Source organism: Enoplosus armatus, chromosome 5, assembly GCF_043641665.1.
Source record: "Enoplosus armatus isolate fEnoArm2 chromosome 5, fEnoArm2.hap1, whole genome shotgun sequence".
NCBI classification, from domain to species: Eukaryota; Metazoa; Chordata; class Actinopteri; order Centrarchiformes; family Enoplosidae; genus Enoplosus; species Enoplosus armatus.
Window position 1 is genome coordinate 13,145,002 of NC_092184.1, and position 18,519 is coordinate 13,163,520.

At 40.2% G+C, this 18,519-nt stretch overlaps 1 protein-coding gene across 1 annotated transcript in view; it reads right to left on the minus strand.

Moving 5' to 3' along the window:
* Positions 1 to 18,519, minus strand: part of stx1a (syntaxin 1A (brain)) — a 52,660-nt gene that overhangs the window by 12,403 nt on the left and 21,738 nt on the right. The window contains exons 3-6 of the mRNA XM_070905296.1: positions 18,210 to 18,309; positions 4,854 to 4,928; positions 946 to 1,019; positions 73 to 181 (exon numbers count right to left, since the gene is read on the minus strand). Of these exons, the coding sequence (XP_070761397.1) occupies positions 73 to 181; positions 946 to 1,019; positions 4,854 to 4,928; positions 18,210 to 18,309 (358 nt within the window). The remainder of the gene's footprint in view (positions 1 to 72; positions 182 to 945; positions 1,020 to 4,853; positions 4,929 to 18,209; positions 18,310 to 18,519) is intronic.

Consider the following 18,519-nt stretch of genomic DNA (forward strand, 5'->3'; position numbering starts at 1 on the left):
ATCATGCAGTGTTAACATGTGTGCAGTCAGTATGAAGGGTGGAGGAGAGTTTAGTCTCCCAGGTCTACTCACTGATCTCCAGCTGTCTCTGAATGCGTCCCTTGCAGCGCTCCCTGTAGTCCGACTGGGTGGTGTTGTATTCTGACATCACTTCGACAAACTTACGGGACAGTGTGGAGTGCTGGAGACACCGCGAAGGAACAACGAAACAGCAGTGGACACCAACTCAGTAAGTCATTTAAATGGTAAGCAGGTGCAAACGTACATTGACAGTCAGTGTAGCTGTGTCCCGATTCCAGACTACACACTAATTCTAAGCAGGTTTTGAGTGTGTAGTGTGTTCATACTGAAAAAATGACAAAAGTAAGTATACTTAAAGCAGTCAGTATGCAGACTAAAATGTCTGAATGTACTATTGATGGATACTATTGTCCCACAAAAATTTAATTCAACACAAAAAAATTGCAGGTAGGAGTGAGACAGCTCCAGAAAGACTTAAATAAAAAACAAATATAAGGCTGAAACGTGAAATAGTCAACTTTGTCCTGAAGATCTGTGTGTGCGCTCCCTTTTTACCTTTGGGTATTCAACATTGGAATTATATGACTTGGGTTTAGCACCACAAACTAAATACTGGGGAAGGCGCATACTTACAAAGATCTAAAAAAAGTCTTTTTATAAAACATTTAGCTTTTTCTTGGTGAAGTTTAATTGACAGTGGCTTTCCAAAATTGCAGTTTGACTGGTGTCCATTAGTACACGTTGTGGCGGTTTCTTGTAATTTCCTGTTAGCACACAATAGTATGTATAAGTATGTTTCTTTTCTACTTACTGCAAAACCTGTATACTATGACAATTAGTATAATACATACTGTATACAGTTAGTGTGTGGTCTGCAATAGGGACACAGCTGTTGCCTCTGCTGCTTTGTCTCCTGAGCTGTACCTGTGTCTTGCGTATCCTCAGGTCAGCTGATGACCTGTTCTGGCCTTCTTCTTGCTCAATGGTTTGCTGGATACCTGAAAAATGTACATTCAATTGCAAGGTGAGTGCTCCTCTTTAAAATGTACCACCAAGAAAAACAAAGATAAAGACTACAGTGCTGTTGGCTACCTCTAAAGTATCACTACACCACACAGAATAAAAGTGTTGGATGAAACAAAACATACTGATGATTTTAGTGTCTTAGCAGTAGTGAGGCTAAAAGTGTGAATCTGAGGGTGGCACACTTTCACCAGACAAAAGGTGATGAGGTTCATAAAATCAAAAAGGATTGTTTCCATGGGAGCAGAAATGTGCTCAGAAAACCTCACGGCAATCTGCCAAACAGATCATGAAAGACAGTACTTTACTTTGTGTGCAAAGCTGACACTTTGACCTGAAGGTGGCGGAAGAAGAAAGATCATCAGACACACAAAGATTCAAACTCAGAGGATCATGAAAATCCAGAGTAAATTCCATAGAAATCCAGCCTTTTTTTTTTATAGATACTTTGTCATGTGTCAGTCAAGGGAAAGACTGAACTGATGGCTGCATGAAAGAAACTGCTGGGGGTCAAACTACTTATCAATAATCCTCTGGAGGCCATTAATATTCACACCACCAGTAATCAAGATCTCTTTCTCTGAACCAAAGTGTTGGACGCACTGAGAGATCGACCACCTTGTCAACCTTTCTAATTCAACATCTGCGATCAAATGGACCTGATCTATATAGAAGTACAATTATAGCCAGATGGGGTTATTACATTGCAGTATGATCATATAACATTATACTGAGAGTGCCGTAAGTGTTAGAGCTACACCACGTCTCTGGATGACACAAATATGGACTAATCTCACATCAAGTCAGTCACTCAGATGGAAAGGAATAAGTGGAGGTGTGATAAAAGCCTGACTGTTTAAGAAATTTATCAAGGTATAAATCACTGGGACGACTCTTCTGGTTTCTTTCTTCTTGAGAGGATTTTTTGAGCTTTTGCTCGTAATAAGCACTTTCCTTACTGCTCCCTCACAGTCACACCTCAGGAAGTCATTGTAGAGGCTGTCGTGCATAATGACGTAAATTAAAGAGACTGTCAAGCCATGTGAAGTACTCAATCAATTGCTGAATTATACAGACATATAAGAGCCTGCTTATTTACATTCCCATTTTTCTGTCACTGAAACTGGGATGAGCACAGGAACATTTCGTGAGACGTCTACACCTGCGACTGCTTTTACTGTGCGCACTGTACACTTCCCTGTTTATGCAAACAGCTTGAGCCAACAGAGTAAACAGGTTCACTTACTGTTCAACAGAATATCACACATAACTTCAATCAACATGAACGTTAATTTACTGATTCAGCCTACATGGCATGTTGGTTTATTCTAAATCATACACTTTTTCTTGCACAATAATAGGCATGTTGACAAAGTATACATAGTATTTTGATTGCTCCAGATTAATTTACTTTAACGTGTTTCGTAATATCAGTAATTTTGGAATAATGTGGAGTGGGATATGTGGCATCAACATGGTGCCAAAACTTTTGTGAGAATGATTAAATCCACTCCTTGAGTTTGTTGAATCTGTGTCTTCACAGATTCAGGCTGCTCTCACCTACAACCTCAGTGTATTTAAAACCCACTATTGTCCAGTGTAGAAAAAATGTCTTTGGCTTCAAAACTCACAGCATAACTTTTTATAAACAGAGTTTCTTAATGTATATCTACATGCCAAAGAAACCTCTGGCACACCTGTAAAAGGTGCTTGGGAGAGACAAGGCAGACTGTATATACAGTGCTCTGTAGTGTAATATAAATGGATAAAAGACAATGGGCATCGTGCAAGAACCGAGCAGATTTGTTCTTAAGAGGCACCTACCTGTTATTTAAGAGAACTTGTTGCATTTCCCTGAAGTATGAACAAAAATCACGAGATGTCCGAACCTGTCGCACAGGTCATAGACAGATAGTCTGCCTTTCTCTACAGAAACACTTATTTGGCTTAGCAATTGTGACATTTTTGTGACTGAAAACTTCAACTAGCCTTGCAAGTTAATGATCACAAGGCTGAAACTTCACTCACACTCATGAACAGGTGGCTTTCATCAAGTTCAAACAAGCAATTAAGTTAAGAGGGTTTGTTGAATCCTATGAACACATCCAACAGAAAAAAGTAAGAGAAGTTTTGGATAAAATTGCAAAAATGTTCTTGCATGAGGCCCACTGTCTTAACTTGCACTTTACAAAAAGAGTGTTTCTCTCTAGAAATATCAATAGCTGCTAAAGATATGTTCATTTAGACATTTCTAAATCTACCAATATAACAAACTGAATCATCTGTCTTCTGTTCTTGAAGAAATTCACTCACTGAATCCATTCGACTGATTGAGAATTGTAAAGCAAAAGATACAGTAAATGATGTCAATCCTTCTTGAGGATCGGTCCCAGGATGTAGTTTCACAAATATGAGGTCACTTACAGTACGAACCATCCAAACACACACACAGTCACACACAGTAACAGACAGGTATTCTGTCATAACTACTGGTGTAAACAGGAGTGACACAGTTAGAGGCCTGTGATGCTGAACCTGTTCTGCCAGATAACACTTGTGTCAAGTGCGTGTATCAGCGTACATAAATGTGCACACGACACTGTAGGCTGTAGGCATGCAGCACGATGGATAGGGGTTATTATCTTCTAGCTCTCTGCACTGAAGTTGTGCTCTACTTTCCTGAAAGATACTGTATACAGATATTTTATCTCTGACCCGTATTCTTCGACACCTGAGTCCTGTAGGAAAGAACTGGAGAGTATTTTATATAGTAGAAAATTAGGTATGTGGGGGACACAGACGTTTTCATGCCAGGATTTCAGGAGTAGCACAAGAATATGAGAAAATGTTATTGAATTTATTCATTTATTGAATACAAGGAAGTGTAAAAGATTAAGAATAGTTGATGATGTGCTTTAAAATGTACAAACAAAGCAGAAAAGATGGGAGGGTGGCAGCCAAATCAGAGAATAAGAAGATTATAGGTCTCATCAGTCAGTCAGTTTGCGACCAAAACTTGCGTGTGCTCGTGCATATGAGTCACAGCCACCGCCTCTGTGGCGAGTGACACTAATCACTCTTCCCACTGCAGTACAGAATCCACGAGTGTAAACTGAGTTGTCTGTTAGCTGCCAAGTGCTATACAGTTCACTGTCTCTTTATAGAAAGCACCGTCACATCACATAAACAGCTGCACACACTGGTTATGGATATGGCCATAATACCGTAATACAGATTTCAGGACTGCAACTAATGATTATTTTCATTATCGATTAATCTGCCATCTATTTTCTTGATCAATCGATTAAACCTTTCGTCTGTAAAATGTCAGAAAATAGTGAAAAATGCTTGTCCCGATTCCCTAGATCCCAATTTGACGTCTCCAAATAGGTTTACTATAATGTAAGACAAGTAAACACAGCAATTCTCACATTAAAGAGGCTGGAATCTTTAAATATTTAGCATTTTGGCTTGAAAAATGACTTAAATGATTCGATTATGAAAATGGTTACTGATTAAGTTTCTGTCCATTGACTTATCAATTAATTGTCTAATTGTTTCAGCTCTAACAGACTTGTTAAGAACACAACATGATCAATTGTATAACAGTCATTTGCTTGTTGCAACTTCAGACACAAAGATTAGCTTGTTTTTCTTGTTTCATGTCTCGTTTTGGCTGCTGATCAGCTCTTGTAACTCTTGTAATTTGTAAATATTTGAAATTTTGTACACTAAACATGACTGATACAGAAAATAATCATTACTGCACTTGCAGCTCTAGCAGGACAAAACAGAAGAATTATACTCACTCTTTAACTTGGAGCGTACTTTGTTGGCCAACTTCTTGATGTCTGCCATGAGATCCTCCAGCTCAACCTTAGTTTCTGAGGACAGAAGAGAGGAGATTAGTGGACACACAATCGTATAAAACTCTCCCACTTACACAAACCTGCGTACCAGCCAGTTTCACAGAGACAGAATCAATACTGAAGCAACAAAAAGGGGTCTATAATGTTAATAAAGTCACACCCAACAGGGACAAACATTTCATCAGCTTCAGTTCACAGCAGCACATCTCGCCCTTCTTCATGCTCCTCTGAGTACCAGCATCCTTCACTCCCTCTACAGTCCACTGTCCTCTTTCTATCCAGGCCCACACCCTCAAACATACAGCAGCATATAGAGACGGAAAGTTGAAACTCATGTGGGTAGATGGGTACATGTGGGTGTAGAGGAACAAATGAAATCACGATGGATTGCAGCAACAATCTGGGCTACAACAGGATGAATATATTGTTGCACCAGCAGGAATGTGTTATCAGCATATGGATTTCAGTGATGACCAATCAAATCAGGGTCACAGGTTAACCATCAGCACAACATACTGACAGTTTTCTAAATGGTGAAGTGTTGTTGTCTAGGAGGTAAAAATGCAGTACACAAGCAGCAGATAATAAGGACACATCCTGAGGAGAACTCATCTGCTACTGAGGATTTGAGTTTTTGAATTAATTGAATTGCGGCCAGGGAATGCTTGCAATGAACTAGTTTGTGTGTCGTCCAAACACGTCTATAAACAACAAGTGTTTCTAGCTTATAGCCACCTAAGCGTTTTGAGGATTTGCCGCTTTTCTTTGTCAGATATGATAGTAAACTGAATATCTTTGGATTTTGGACTGCTTGTAAAACACGTTATCGAAACAGATCACCTTGAGTGGTGAGAATTTTTAATGAGCATTTTTCACCATATTCTGTCATTTTAGAGACAAACGATGAATCGAGAGAATAATCAGCAGATTTATTGACAAAGAAAATAATAGTTACTTTTTTGGACAGTCTCTCCTTGAAGGCCTTCAAAGTGTATGAAGAATGAAAAAAAGAGAGCTTGAAGAGAGAAGTTCAAAGCCTGCCTACTTTCTCACCTCAGCACAGCTGGCCAATCACTTCGTGAAGCAGGCGAGCTTGTAGGATTGTCGGTTTTGGAAAGTTACAGAAATTGTCAAACACAGACCGTCCAATTCCGATATCCAAAAGGTCAAAATGTTCAAATGTAAATGCTGAGGCATGTCGCACTCCTGTCTTCCACCTTTGTGCAAGTGTTGACACATTTCTTCTCATCAGTGTCGTCTTCAGAAGGCAGCAGCACTGAAGGACGGCTGGAGTGATTGTCACATCATTGCTGTCACGTTGCTTGAGACAAAACTGAGGAAACCGGCCGTCTTTTCCTTTTAATCTTGTCTCCTTTCTGTCGCTCATTACAGCGACAGCCAAACCAGCAGTTTCATAATCATATTTTACACACACACACACTTCAGACTACTACACATGGGAGACTGCACTGAAAACACGTTTTATCTGGTGTGGTAGATTGGATTAATTGAGCCTTGTCTCAAACGTCAATAGAAGATGTTGTGATTATTCTGTAATTTCAAAGAAACTGGACTTTAGGAGAGATACTAGTAGCCAATTTATGGTGGAATCCATTTAAAACAGAGAAAAGGAATTGAAACAAAACAATATTGTCTTCGGTGATGAAGATGCACATGAACGGCACACTTGACAAATCTCATCTAATGAACTTCTTTTGTAATCGCATAGAAAACTGGAACAGACGAAAATAGATTACCATTACTTTTCCAATGTTCTATCCTCACTACTACAAACCATCTTCCTCGATGTTTTCATCACCGCAAAATATGGACCCACAAAACAGGTGGTGTGTCCCATTTGAAGCTACAAGCTATTTCACCTGCTGTCACCTTTGATCAAACTGTGGATATATTAAGCATGAAAGGTGATACTGTGGTCACTGCAGTGTAATAATAGCACAGAACTGCCAACACATTTATTAATCTACTTAATTACAATGGCTGCAGATTATTAGCTATGTATCAATAGAGAGCTACAAGTCTTTATAATCACATGCATATTAGATTAACAAACTGTCTTATGTTTCATAATACTTTGCAGACAAAGGGGAAAATACTGAAAAATATTCACAAATAACACTTAATTGTTGAGTCTTCTCTGTATTACTTTGTAGGTTTCGTAGGTTTCTTTTTGGTGCAAAGGTCACATCTGGTAACACTTTACTTTAACTGCCCCTATTTAGCATTTATAAGCAGCATATAAACATTAAATAAATGGTTTGAAATGCACTATAATGTTGTTGTAAGCATGTTTATGGATGCCCACAGGAGGATTTCTATCTGTTGACAAATATTTCAATAAACACTTTATCTGCACTTGTATCTCCTTACAACGACATTATAGTGTTATAAACCATTTATTAAATGTTTATGTACTGCTTACAAATGCTAAATAGGGGGCTTAAAGTAGAGTGTTGCACATCTATTTTAGTTTTCACTACAGAGAGGAGAAAAAAAAATCTCTGGAGTCTGCATATAGAGAATGTGAAAACCGAATGGCTTTCACACACCTTCTGTCACATACACACACACGTTACCCCGGAGCATTAATTGCCATTTTTAGCACATTGTAACGAAATGAGAAAGTCATTTATCATCTTAATGCCATAAGAGAACCAAATCTCCATATGTTAACAAGCCCCAGGAAGCCAGCACACATAAAAAATGGTCCTCAAAAGTTGCTCAAGTCAAACTATTCGATCAAACCAAACTGCCTGCAGTGCTTCTTTATAATGACTTTGTTTCTGCATGGTACCTGCGTCTTTAAAGCTGCATAAATCACAAAGATGAATAAGCGATTGGGGGGGGGGGGGGGGGGGGTAGCACTATTGAACTGGAACCCATAGCAAACATCTGCATCCAATTACAGGGAGAGCCTCAATGGATAATTTGATTACACAGTGTGAGGAAGACTTCAATCGCTGGTAGATGTTCAATTATTAAAACATAATATTTGCACATATTTTGTGAAAAAAAGCCATACTGCAAATTTACATTATATAAATGCTCTTCATGACAATTTGAGATATCACACTTTGACGATTATAAACAGTCACAACAGCCCTCATGGCTAGCATAGTGAGCTGAAAACTCATAAACACAAACAGACAATTATAATAAGGCATCATTTTATTCACACTGTATAATATATGTCCTATGAATCCTAATCAGCAGCTTATACCAAACACTAGCTGGGATAAATCCTCTGACCAGCTTGTATGACAACGTAAAAAACTATAACAGCTCAGTGGAGATAGTGAACTTATTACACACTGATCAGCAAAGTACAACAAGCTTTTAATCTGCTTAACAGACGTATTTCCATATCAGCAAACATCAGCCTGTGGTGCAAACAGCTCAGCGGGATGAAGTGGTGGACACGCAGAGTGCTAATCGATAACTTCAGACTTGTTCACAGAATAAATTACATCATTTTATATTCAGCAGGCAGGTGTGTTTTCTCGCTTTTTTTGATAGCAGCAGTAAAGAGATGAGAAAGAGAAACTAGGTGAGAGAAAGAAGGGATCATATGCAACAAAGGTCCCTGACCCAACTCGAACCAGGGAAGTTGCAATTACATCATAGTCAACATCTTAAATCCCTACAGGCCACTAGGACGCCAGACACGTGTTTTGACCACTATGTAGCAATGTTTTTTATTAGTGGGCCCCCGTCTTGTTTATCATGCAACCACGCAGGGAACATAATGAATGTTTCTGCAGACACTATTTTGCTGATCGACAGTTGGCGGCGGCCAAGAAATGTAGCTATGCACCAACAAAGGCAGAGAAGAAGACTGCAAGCTTGCAAACACGGATGGAAACAATGCACGATTTAAAATATTCAACAAAAATCAGCTTTGCAAATATTTTATGTTTGTTTACAAGAAATATTTAAATAATGTAAAGGAACCATTATAACATACAGTAAAGATACTGTCTCACCTAGACAAGAAAAGTAACTGCTGACAAGAACAAGTCTGCAGCAGTTAGAAAGAGAAATTAAATATTGTAGTAAAACGATACGAGGATCACCAAGGATATACAGAGAAGACGAACTAACAATTATTAAATCAAGTATTTGAAATATGGGATATCAAATTCTAAATAGACAACTAAATATTGAAAATAATTAATTCTAAAACAAACACTTGCAGCATTACAATATGCTTACATGCATTTGAATAAAATTGTATCTCCTGTCAATAATTTTGCTGCCAAAGGCAAAATCTATGCAGCATACAGAGAGTTTGTCAGGGTCAGAGACTGACCTGAGGGGGTGGGCTGAGGTCCTGAGGGCAAAATGAATAAGAGGTGCTCTGTGGCAAGTGTGTGTGTGTGTGTGTGTGTGTGTGTGTGTGTGTGCAGAGCAAGAGTTCCTTCATAATCACATATCACCTGTTTAGATGTAGAGACACTGTTATCTCTTTACTTTTAGTCTAAACTTGTAAATAAAGGAAGGTACTTTTGATTTATGGATCTTTCCCTAACACTGTTTTGTATCTATGAGTCCACTTACGTTTGCACAACTTCAGGAACACATAGAGGGGTATAGGTTATGAAAAAGTGTCCCTCTCATTTCGGTGTAACCATAGCAACTTCTGGTGACCTGCTCCATGATGTCAGCCGCCATAAAAACTGAGCTTAGTTTTTGAGCTTATTGTGTGTGTGTGCGTGGTATGTATGCGTGTTAAGGAGTTAGATTAGATTTCCCACTTGAGGTTTCCAAACAGAGGAGGCCAACCTGCTCGATCAAGTGTCCATTCAGCCTCATTATTGGCTGCCTGAAAAGAGGAAGAGGAGTGCAGACACTGATGAATAAGTCGAGGGAGAAGTGAGAGGGAAGCAAATTAGAGGGCAAAACTGAGGAGTCAATTGAGCTGTGGCTTCACACCCCATCCCTCTCTCCCAGACGCTCTCAAATGGAATCTTCAGGTCACGCTTGTTGCCATCATTAAGGCTGTGTTGCTATGGCGATGTGTGCAGTCGGTCCTCTTGCCGGCTTCAGATTGTTTCAAAGTGGCAGAGGGAAAGAAAGAGGCGCTACGAGGCAGGAAGACATGGAGGAAATGTAGAAGATAGCAGAAGTATTCCAGGATATTTATTCAAATGTAGTGAATGTATTTTTAAGGATATTTTTTTACCTTTACTTGCGAGTTGGACTAAAAGTGCCCATCTGTTTTGGGAAATTAACTAAGCCTTTTTTAAAAATGAAACACTATCTTTGTGACCCATTTTTAAAATTTCAATTAAATTTGATTTACATAGCGCCAAATCACAACAAAAGTCATCTCATGACACTTTACAAATAGAGTCTAGACCAACTCTTAATAATATTATTACAGAGACCCAACAGTTCCCACCATGAGCAAGCACTTTGGCGACAGTGGCAAGGAAAAACTTTGAGCAGAACCAGACTCTAGGTGGGCGGTCATCTGCTTTGACCGGTTGGGTTAGCGAGAGAGAGAGAGAGAGAGAGAGAGACAGACAGACAGACAGACACACATAGAGACACCGACACAGACAGACATATAGACAGGCAGAGATGTATAGCAGCACCAGTAATATCCATAGCAACTATAATAATAATGGAAATATGACTAATAATAGTAGTTACAGCTGTAATAATAACTGAAATATGACTAACAAAAGGTTTATGTCTTATGTCTGTATTGGCTTGGGGCTAACAGCCACGGACAGTGTAGGAAATTGGGTAAATGTTGAGTGATGGGCTAATTTGTTGTTTGTTTTGATCTTTTCTTGGGATTTTGTGATAACATGAACACAATAAAATAACAGAGTTATCGTTTAAATGTAACAAAGGCCCTAAAAAGGACTCAAAACTAGGACATTGTAGTTACATGGCATGCATCTTCAACCACCAGAGAACCAGGATGACTTTAAATATGACTATTCCCACAGCTGTTAGTACACAGGGAAGGAATTCAATTTTGGCATGTTGGCTCGGAAAAATTAAACCAGAATGACTGAAACAACGCCGAGAAACAAAGCAGACCAGATTGTTTCAGTCAAATACACTTCAGTTAAGAAGCTGTCCATTTATGGTAGATGTTTACACGGTTAGATTTGGTGGAGAAAGCTGGCATGTCAAAGAATCTGAGCAGGAAGTTAACACCTTAGCAAACACTAGAGGTTTGCTCCTCTTTGCAGTAGTTTGAACTTGTTGAAAGTTACAGTTAAAGGAAAAGGTCGAGCTTTAGAGGTGCTGGTAGGTGGATTTTTGTCTCCTTTTAACAGAGCCGGGCTGCCTTTTTCCCACTGTTTCCAGTTTTAGTGCTAAGCTACGTTAGCCGGCGATAGCTTCATATTTAGCATACAGAGGTGTCGATTTTCTCATCTATCTTTTGGCAAGAAAGTGAATAAGCATATCTCCCAAAATGTTGAACTTTTCCTTTAACATATATATATATATATATATATATATATATATATATACACACACACACACACACACACACACACACACACACAGGTTATAGTATACTGGTATTTGTTTGCAGCATCATATTTGACAGCCTTCACATCACTTGCACTGTACTGCCAGCCTTCATGTCTACTGATCAGGAGGGTACCTACATCACTCATCAGGAGCATAAGAACGAGATCATATTACCGAGATTTAATAAAAGATGAACATCCCGGAAGTCCTGGCCAATTCTTTCCTGCATTAAGCTTCAATCCTACGCCAGCTTTGGTTCGACACCCAGCATTTATCCACTTGACAGTCACCATCAGCAGTCTGTCTTTCACACTGATGAAACGGGTCGTATTATTGTATCGACACAGTGTGTGTGTGTGTGTGTGTGTGTGTGTGTGTGTGTGTGTGTGTGTGTGTGTCAGCCTGATGTCAGGGTACTGTGACACCAAGCCGACTCTGTTTCCTCCACTCTAACTCAGGGTCAATTGTTGCCGTTCCAATCTCTAACTTGCAGCCGTTTATCTTTTTCTACATCTCGCAGCCTCCCTCCGTCTCCCTCCGTCTCCCTCCGTCTCCCTCTGCGCTCTCTGTAAATATATTACCAGTCCTTTGTGTGTTTGCTCCGCTTATTGATCGTCTAGAGTCCAGCGGTCTGATGTTTCGGAGAGACAGAATCTGAGCTCATCCCTCAAACATCACTGATGTTTGCCTTACTGCAGGAATACAGTATGAACTCAGGTAATGACAAACTGATAACAGATTTTGTTTAACCGCTAAGATACTCATGAGGAGTTTAGATGCAACACACTTTCATTCTGGCAGTTGTTGCACAAAGACGACAAGTATTACTATTTAAAATGCTTGTTATGGACTTTTAGATTTTTTCTTCATTCTATGATGACCCCTCATGCGATATATGGATACAGTTACACATGAAAAACTAAAGAAACAAAAAATAAAGTGGGCAGTGGCACTTGTTAATACAATATAATAAAGAAAAACATACATAGTAAATAAAGCAAACTCAGGGAAAAATTCAGTGGTCACTATTCATAATTTAACAGTGCTTTGTATAAACCTATAGCATTGTTTAAATAACCCTTTTCCTTGTCGTCAAAAACCAGAACAAACTAATATCTGATGAAACTCGGCACCTTGAACTACCGTCAAACATAAAGTAGAGGGTGTTGGGACATTGCCACATAAATATCTCTTCTTTGAAAATGGCAGGTCGTGGCCACCACACTTTCATTTAGATTAGTTTTGTACATTGTGCTGCACAAAAAAGTCATACAGTTTCTGCAGCAAGTTAAATATTAGTACATGATATCTTTTTTTGAGCAGATGTGGGTGTTGTACCTGATTAAGTCTCCGCTAACAACCCCCTCTTTCTCTCTAACAAGCTCTCTTTCTCCTGCGACGTCTTCCAAGACAGTATAACAGGGTTGCTGTGAGTTAACATGGCAGTGTTGCTGTCACTCTGAAACCTCCCCGTCTCCCAACACTTGACATTTCAATCTAGATCAGAGCACCGCACGCCTCTCTCTGACCGCAGGCTCAGGAGTCAAGAGGACAGAGGGCAGTTAAACTGATTTATCCCCGCGTGAATGAGTTATCTTACTAGCTTTGACCTCCGTTGTGTGCATAAATGTGTGTGTGTGGCCTTAGCCTTGGCTTTGATTGTCCACATCATGTTAACCTCACTTTAGGAGAGATATTATTGTTCCACAGTATCAAGCCACGTCATCAATGGCTATAATACTACATCAGCTTGGGCTTTATGAGGGAGATGTGAGAGAAAGGGAAATAGAAAGCGATAAAGGAGAGAAACAAAAGATAAACGATGGTTGAGGAAGAACAAAGGGAATACAGAAAGCTGGGGGAAACTTACACAACACTTTCAAATTTTGGTTGAGGGTGGAGGAGCTTTGGCAAACAGCACTCCGAGGGTGGGAGCCCACTCAGCCAAAAACTGGCACTAGAAATAGTAACACTCACAGGCTGCAATTAAAACAAGCATCCGCAGAGCTGCAAGCTGAGGACTTTCAGGAGTCAGAGGAAAGATGCTCTTTCGAAACTGGAGGCTGGGAAGTCAGAGGGAGCAAACACTAAGTGGTTGGAAAAACAGAGAAATGTTGTTAAATAAACTCTCAAGTATCCGTGTAAAGGAGCAGATTCTCGGCATCTAATTAAACTAGAAGTGTAAGTACATTTTGCAGTAGCATGGTGTTAGTCCAGTAAAATCGAAACAGTGGATTTTGTACTTTATTTTGTAGCAATTCTGAGGTGTAAAATGACAACCCGTGTCATCATTTGTCTTTTGACTTGGAGTGAAAACCAAGTCACAAAAGATGTGTGAAAATTGAGTGATTGACAAACAAAAGGAAGTTAACATTTCCTTTCTCTTCTTCGCGTGTGACAAGCCGAGATTGAGCTACTCAGCTTACACTAATTTATGGACTAGTTTTCTAGCAGGCAGCAGTTGGAGTTTGACGTTACAATTGATCCAAAACTCTGCAGCCAGAAGTGTTGAGAGAAAGCACAAATCTAAAGTCCCTCGACTGGTTTTCTGTTAGCTTTGCATTGATTTCCGCATCCTCTAAGTAGTATAGACAGCACTATAAGGTATTACTCCGGGCTGCTTGTCTCAAATGGTGTTACTGTAAACCAGGAAGGCACATTAAGTGCAATGGGATCAATCTCTCATGAATCGCTGCTCAGGTTTCCTCCCTCAGTCCAAAGGCACACAGGTTACGACAATTGGAGGCCCTAAAATTGCCCGTTGATATTAATTTAGTTCTATTTGTGACACTGGAGATAGAGATATACAGTCATTTTTAAGAACTAGGTGGAAGCACTTGTCAGATTAAGCTTACAAAATGGTATTTTTGTGCTGTTGTTCAGCATCTTCTAATGAATAATGCCCAGTAGTTTGTAAAGTTACACTATAAGCTACACCGTCAGACAGTTTGAAAGAGATTAGCTGTGAGTGAGAGAATTCACTATCTGTAAACTGTCTTTATCTCTGGAAGCTGCTATCTGATAAAACCCATCAGCCACTGTGGGAAAGAGGAGAGGAACTAGACGTGTTGATAGCGGGGAAAAAAAAAAAAGTTTAACGTAAATACAACATTGTCTCAGTGTCATGACTTATTTTCCAATACTACATTACTCTAATGTTGAATAAGTAAGTACTAATAAATAATACCTCCACCGCGCCGTGTTACTCTTCATAGCAACCTCACACTCTCCTTGGACAAGCTGAGTGTAAAGGCCACTGATGCTCCTGCAGGAGACGCACAGTCTCAGTCTCATCGATCAAAATAACGAGAAGCAGTGCTGCACAAGGTCAACAAACAATACCAGAAAACAAAACAAATAATGCAATTATTTAATGGACAATGTGAATTCAATCATGCTTCTAAATATAAAATGCATTTATGTCTTCCCTTCCTGCATTAGAGGAATGTGCTCGAGGAAACGCAGGTTCAATACCCATTATGCCCTGATGGCTATTCCCTAATCTATCATCATTATTGAACCTACTACTGTACACTGCTGCTGAGTCCACACAAACACACACACACACTCTCAACACCAATGAAGCAAAAACAAGCACACACACACGCACTGTATATTGCAATTCCCTGGTGGGAGTTTGCTATGCTTCATTTAGGGGGGTTGGTAAACTGGGATAATGTGTGATGCAGGGGCGAAGGTAATATTACAGAGGCTTCGTGTGTGTCAGTATGTATGTGTGTGTGTATTAATACGGGCTCCGCAAGTGGGCTGGAGTTAACCCTGTGGAAACATCTCAGTCAGCGAACACAAACGCTCCTCCAGCAGAGAGGGAGGAAGAGGAGGAGGAGGGGGTCGGGGTCGTGAAGCTGGCCAGGTGGGTAGTGGCTGGGGAGATGTGATGTGATTATGAAACTGATACACCGTGACAGAAACAGAAGGTTTACCGCCTCGCGATGTTACGCTGAGTTGTAAAAGACCTCTACTCAAAAAAAGGAAAGGTGTGTGTGTGTGTATGTGTGTGTGTGTGTGTGTGTGTGTGTGTGTGTGTGTGTGAATCTCTGCTACTTCTCCATTATCCTGTTTATCAGACTGGAGAGAAAAAAAAAGATCACCCTCCCTCTCAATATCCCACACTTCAAAGTCTCAGCACCTATTTTAGTAATATTCATGATACCTGTTTTCATGCTGGAGAGAGGAAGAGTGAGGAGAATTATTTAGATGAGAAAAATTGTTCCGCTAGAAGAGGAAAAGTGGAGGAGGCTCATTCTCATCAGGAAGTTTGATTTGGTAGGAGGAACAAGCTCTGAAGTTACAGCAGAAACAGAACAGGCTCTTCTCACCACAGGGAAGAAAATACAATAAAACCAGACTTTATAATGCAAAAGAACTGACTGAAAGACAAAGACATATGTTTTTCTTTTTAAATAAAAATGATGAAAGGCCACACTGGCCTTTTATGTGAGCAACGTTTTCAATATGAATCGGTGTAGATCTTAAAGTATGTTAGATTTCACATTAAAATGTCATTCTGCAATTAGTTTTGATGACACACTCCAGCGCAAGCTGAAGCACAGAAATGTCAGAATTGCAGACGTGACAGAGACAGAAAGACTACACACACGAGCCAACAACACACTGCACAGTTCTTATGATCGCAATACACACACCAACCCTATTTTCTACAAATCATATTCATATATATCACTAATTTTCAACGTCAAAGACATTTCAGTGGTCATGTTTTGTTCTAATCTAGGAAGTGTGAAGTTCTTATACTGTACCAAATCAAAGATGGTACAGCTCGGAGGGTTTAAATGGACGTACAAAGCATGTGGCTTTGACACCAAAGATGGGGGTTCGTCTCCTTAAGTCAATTCATTATCTCACTCCAGCTGCGCTGAAACTAGTGTAATTTTAACCCCAAATTTGGCACAGACATTCATGTCCCCTTCAGGATGAATTGTAATAATTTTGGTGATCCTCTGACTTTTCCTCTAGCGCCACCATCAGGTCAACATTTTAATTTGTGCAATACTTATGACCAAATACCTGCAAAACGAATAACATTCCCATCAGGCTCTCCTGTACTTTGTGTTTAGCGCTAGTTAGCTAATGTTGGCATGCTAACATGCTAAATTAAGATGGTTGATCTGCATGCATTGGTAAGTATTGTACCTGCTTGCCATCACCATGTTAGCTTAAAGTCATTAGGATTCATCCTCTGGGGACCATGAATGTCTGTACAAAATGTTACGGCAGACCATCCAATAGTTGTTGAAATATTTCAGTCTGGACCAAAGTGGTGCTCGAGTGATGTGAGTTGCCCAAAAACATTAGTGGAGCGGATAGTGTCAAGAAAAGTAATGAAAAACACTGACAGTTCTTGCAGAACATTTCAATGTTGTGGCTTTTAAAATTTCAGTTTAGTCCTATTCGCTGTGTACAGCAGTCCTTGTTTACTGCTTGTTTTGTTGTTATGTTGATAAAAATGTAATCCGGGCAGCATTATGTTTCCAAACAAAATATATTAGTTTTGATTTGTAAGAGAAAGAGTTGCACAGACACACACACACACACACACACACACACACAGACACACACACACACACACACACACACACACACGTGTGAAATGCTGCTTAGGAGATAGAGGAGCTTCCTCGTCAGTGGCCACCATGCAACAGGGAGACAGTGAAGAACATACTGACCTCTGTGTAATGAACAAGCCTGACATTTACATCAGCTGCACACTGATGTGCTTTTATCAGGCACACACACATACACACACACACACACACACACACACACACACTGAGCATCCATTTCAGTCACAAAGAGGCGACTTGTGGAAGAATGTGTATCTTTAATGCAGCACGTTGCTTTGTTGCTGCTCCGCTCTGTGTGTCATCTGCTCTACCCGGCTAGTTAAAGGGCTCATCTGATGCCTGCTGCTGCAAGCAGATCGATGCTTTTTCAGGTAGGTGGGAGGTTAGGAATCAGGGAGAGGAAAAGGGATTGGGGGGTGTTACTAGTGTGAGTAACATCCCCCTCGTGAGAGAGCAGGAGTCCAGATCAATGCCCTGACACAAATGAGAGAGGAGGAGGTAAGAGGGAACAGAGGTGGGGGAGTAGAAAGAGAGGAGGAAAGATGGACAGAACACAAGTAAAGAGGAGAGTGGTTGAAATGGGAGAAACTGAAAAATATGGCAGACGGTGTTAACAGCAGGTGAAGAGGACCAAAGAGTAATGCAGAGGGAGCAGGAAAGTGGAAAAAATGGACAAACAAGGGTGTAAGAGATTTCACTGTGCGAGCATAAACACTCAAAAGGACAGAGAGGAGTGACTGGTGGACGGGGACACCTTCAAGGTTCTCCGACAACAGGCCGGCTTTGTGCTTTTCTGACAAATTGTTTGATTTCCTCAATTTCTTTTAAGGGAATGGAATAATTTTTCTTTCTTTTGTTCAGTGGAATCTGCATATAAAATAGTGACTTTTGGCTTCATTCTCTTTCTGCTTTGAGCTTCTCTGACTCATTACTGAGTCATTGCAGTATTAAACATTAATGTCATCATGAAGTGACGTTTAGCCCTGCAAACCTCCTCAAAAGGCTCTTTGTCTTTTGAAAGTGTATTATATTTTAGCCAGAGGATACAAAAGCTCCACCTGGACTCACCTGGAGCTGTGAAGGTCCCGGTGTGTTGAGCTTGTTACCCTGATGTTTGCATCATGTTTGAGATAATTAAACAAGAAGAAGCAGAAGAGACAATCAGCCTTACTCTCGTCGGGGTTAGGTGACGCAAGGATGGCGCTGTGCTTCCTCTTTACCTCCTCGACTTTCTCGGCCAGAGACTCGATAAAACCCCGGATCTCCTCCACCTGTCGAGAGAGAGAGAGAGAGAGAGAGAGAGAGAGAGAGAGAGAGAGAGAGAGAGAGAGAGAGAGAGAGAGAGAGTGAGAGAGAGAGAGAGAGAGAGAGAGAGAGAGAGTGAGAGAGAGAGAGAGGCCAAAAGGCACTTTAGATCTCCTCAGTGCTGAGGCAGGAAGCACCAGTGATTAGCCTGAGTGATGTTGACAGAAACTGAACTG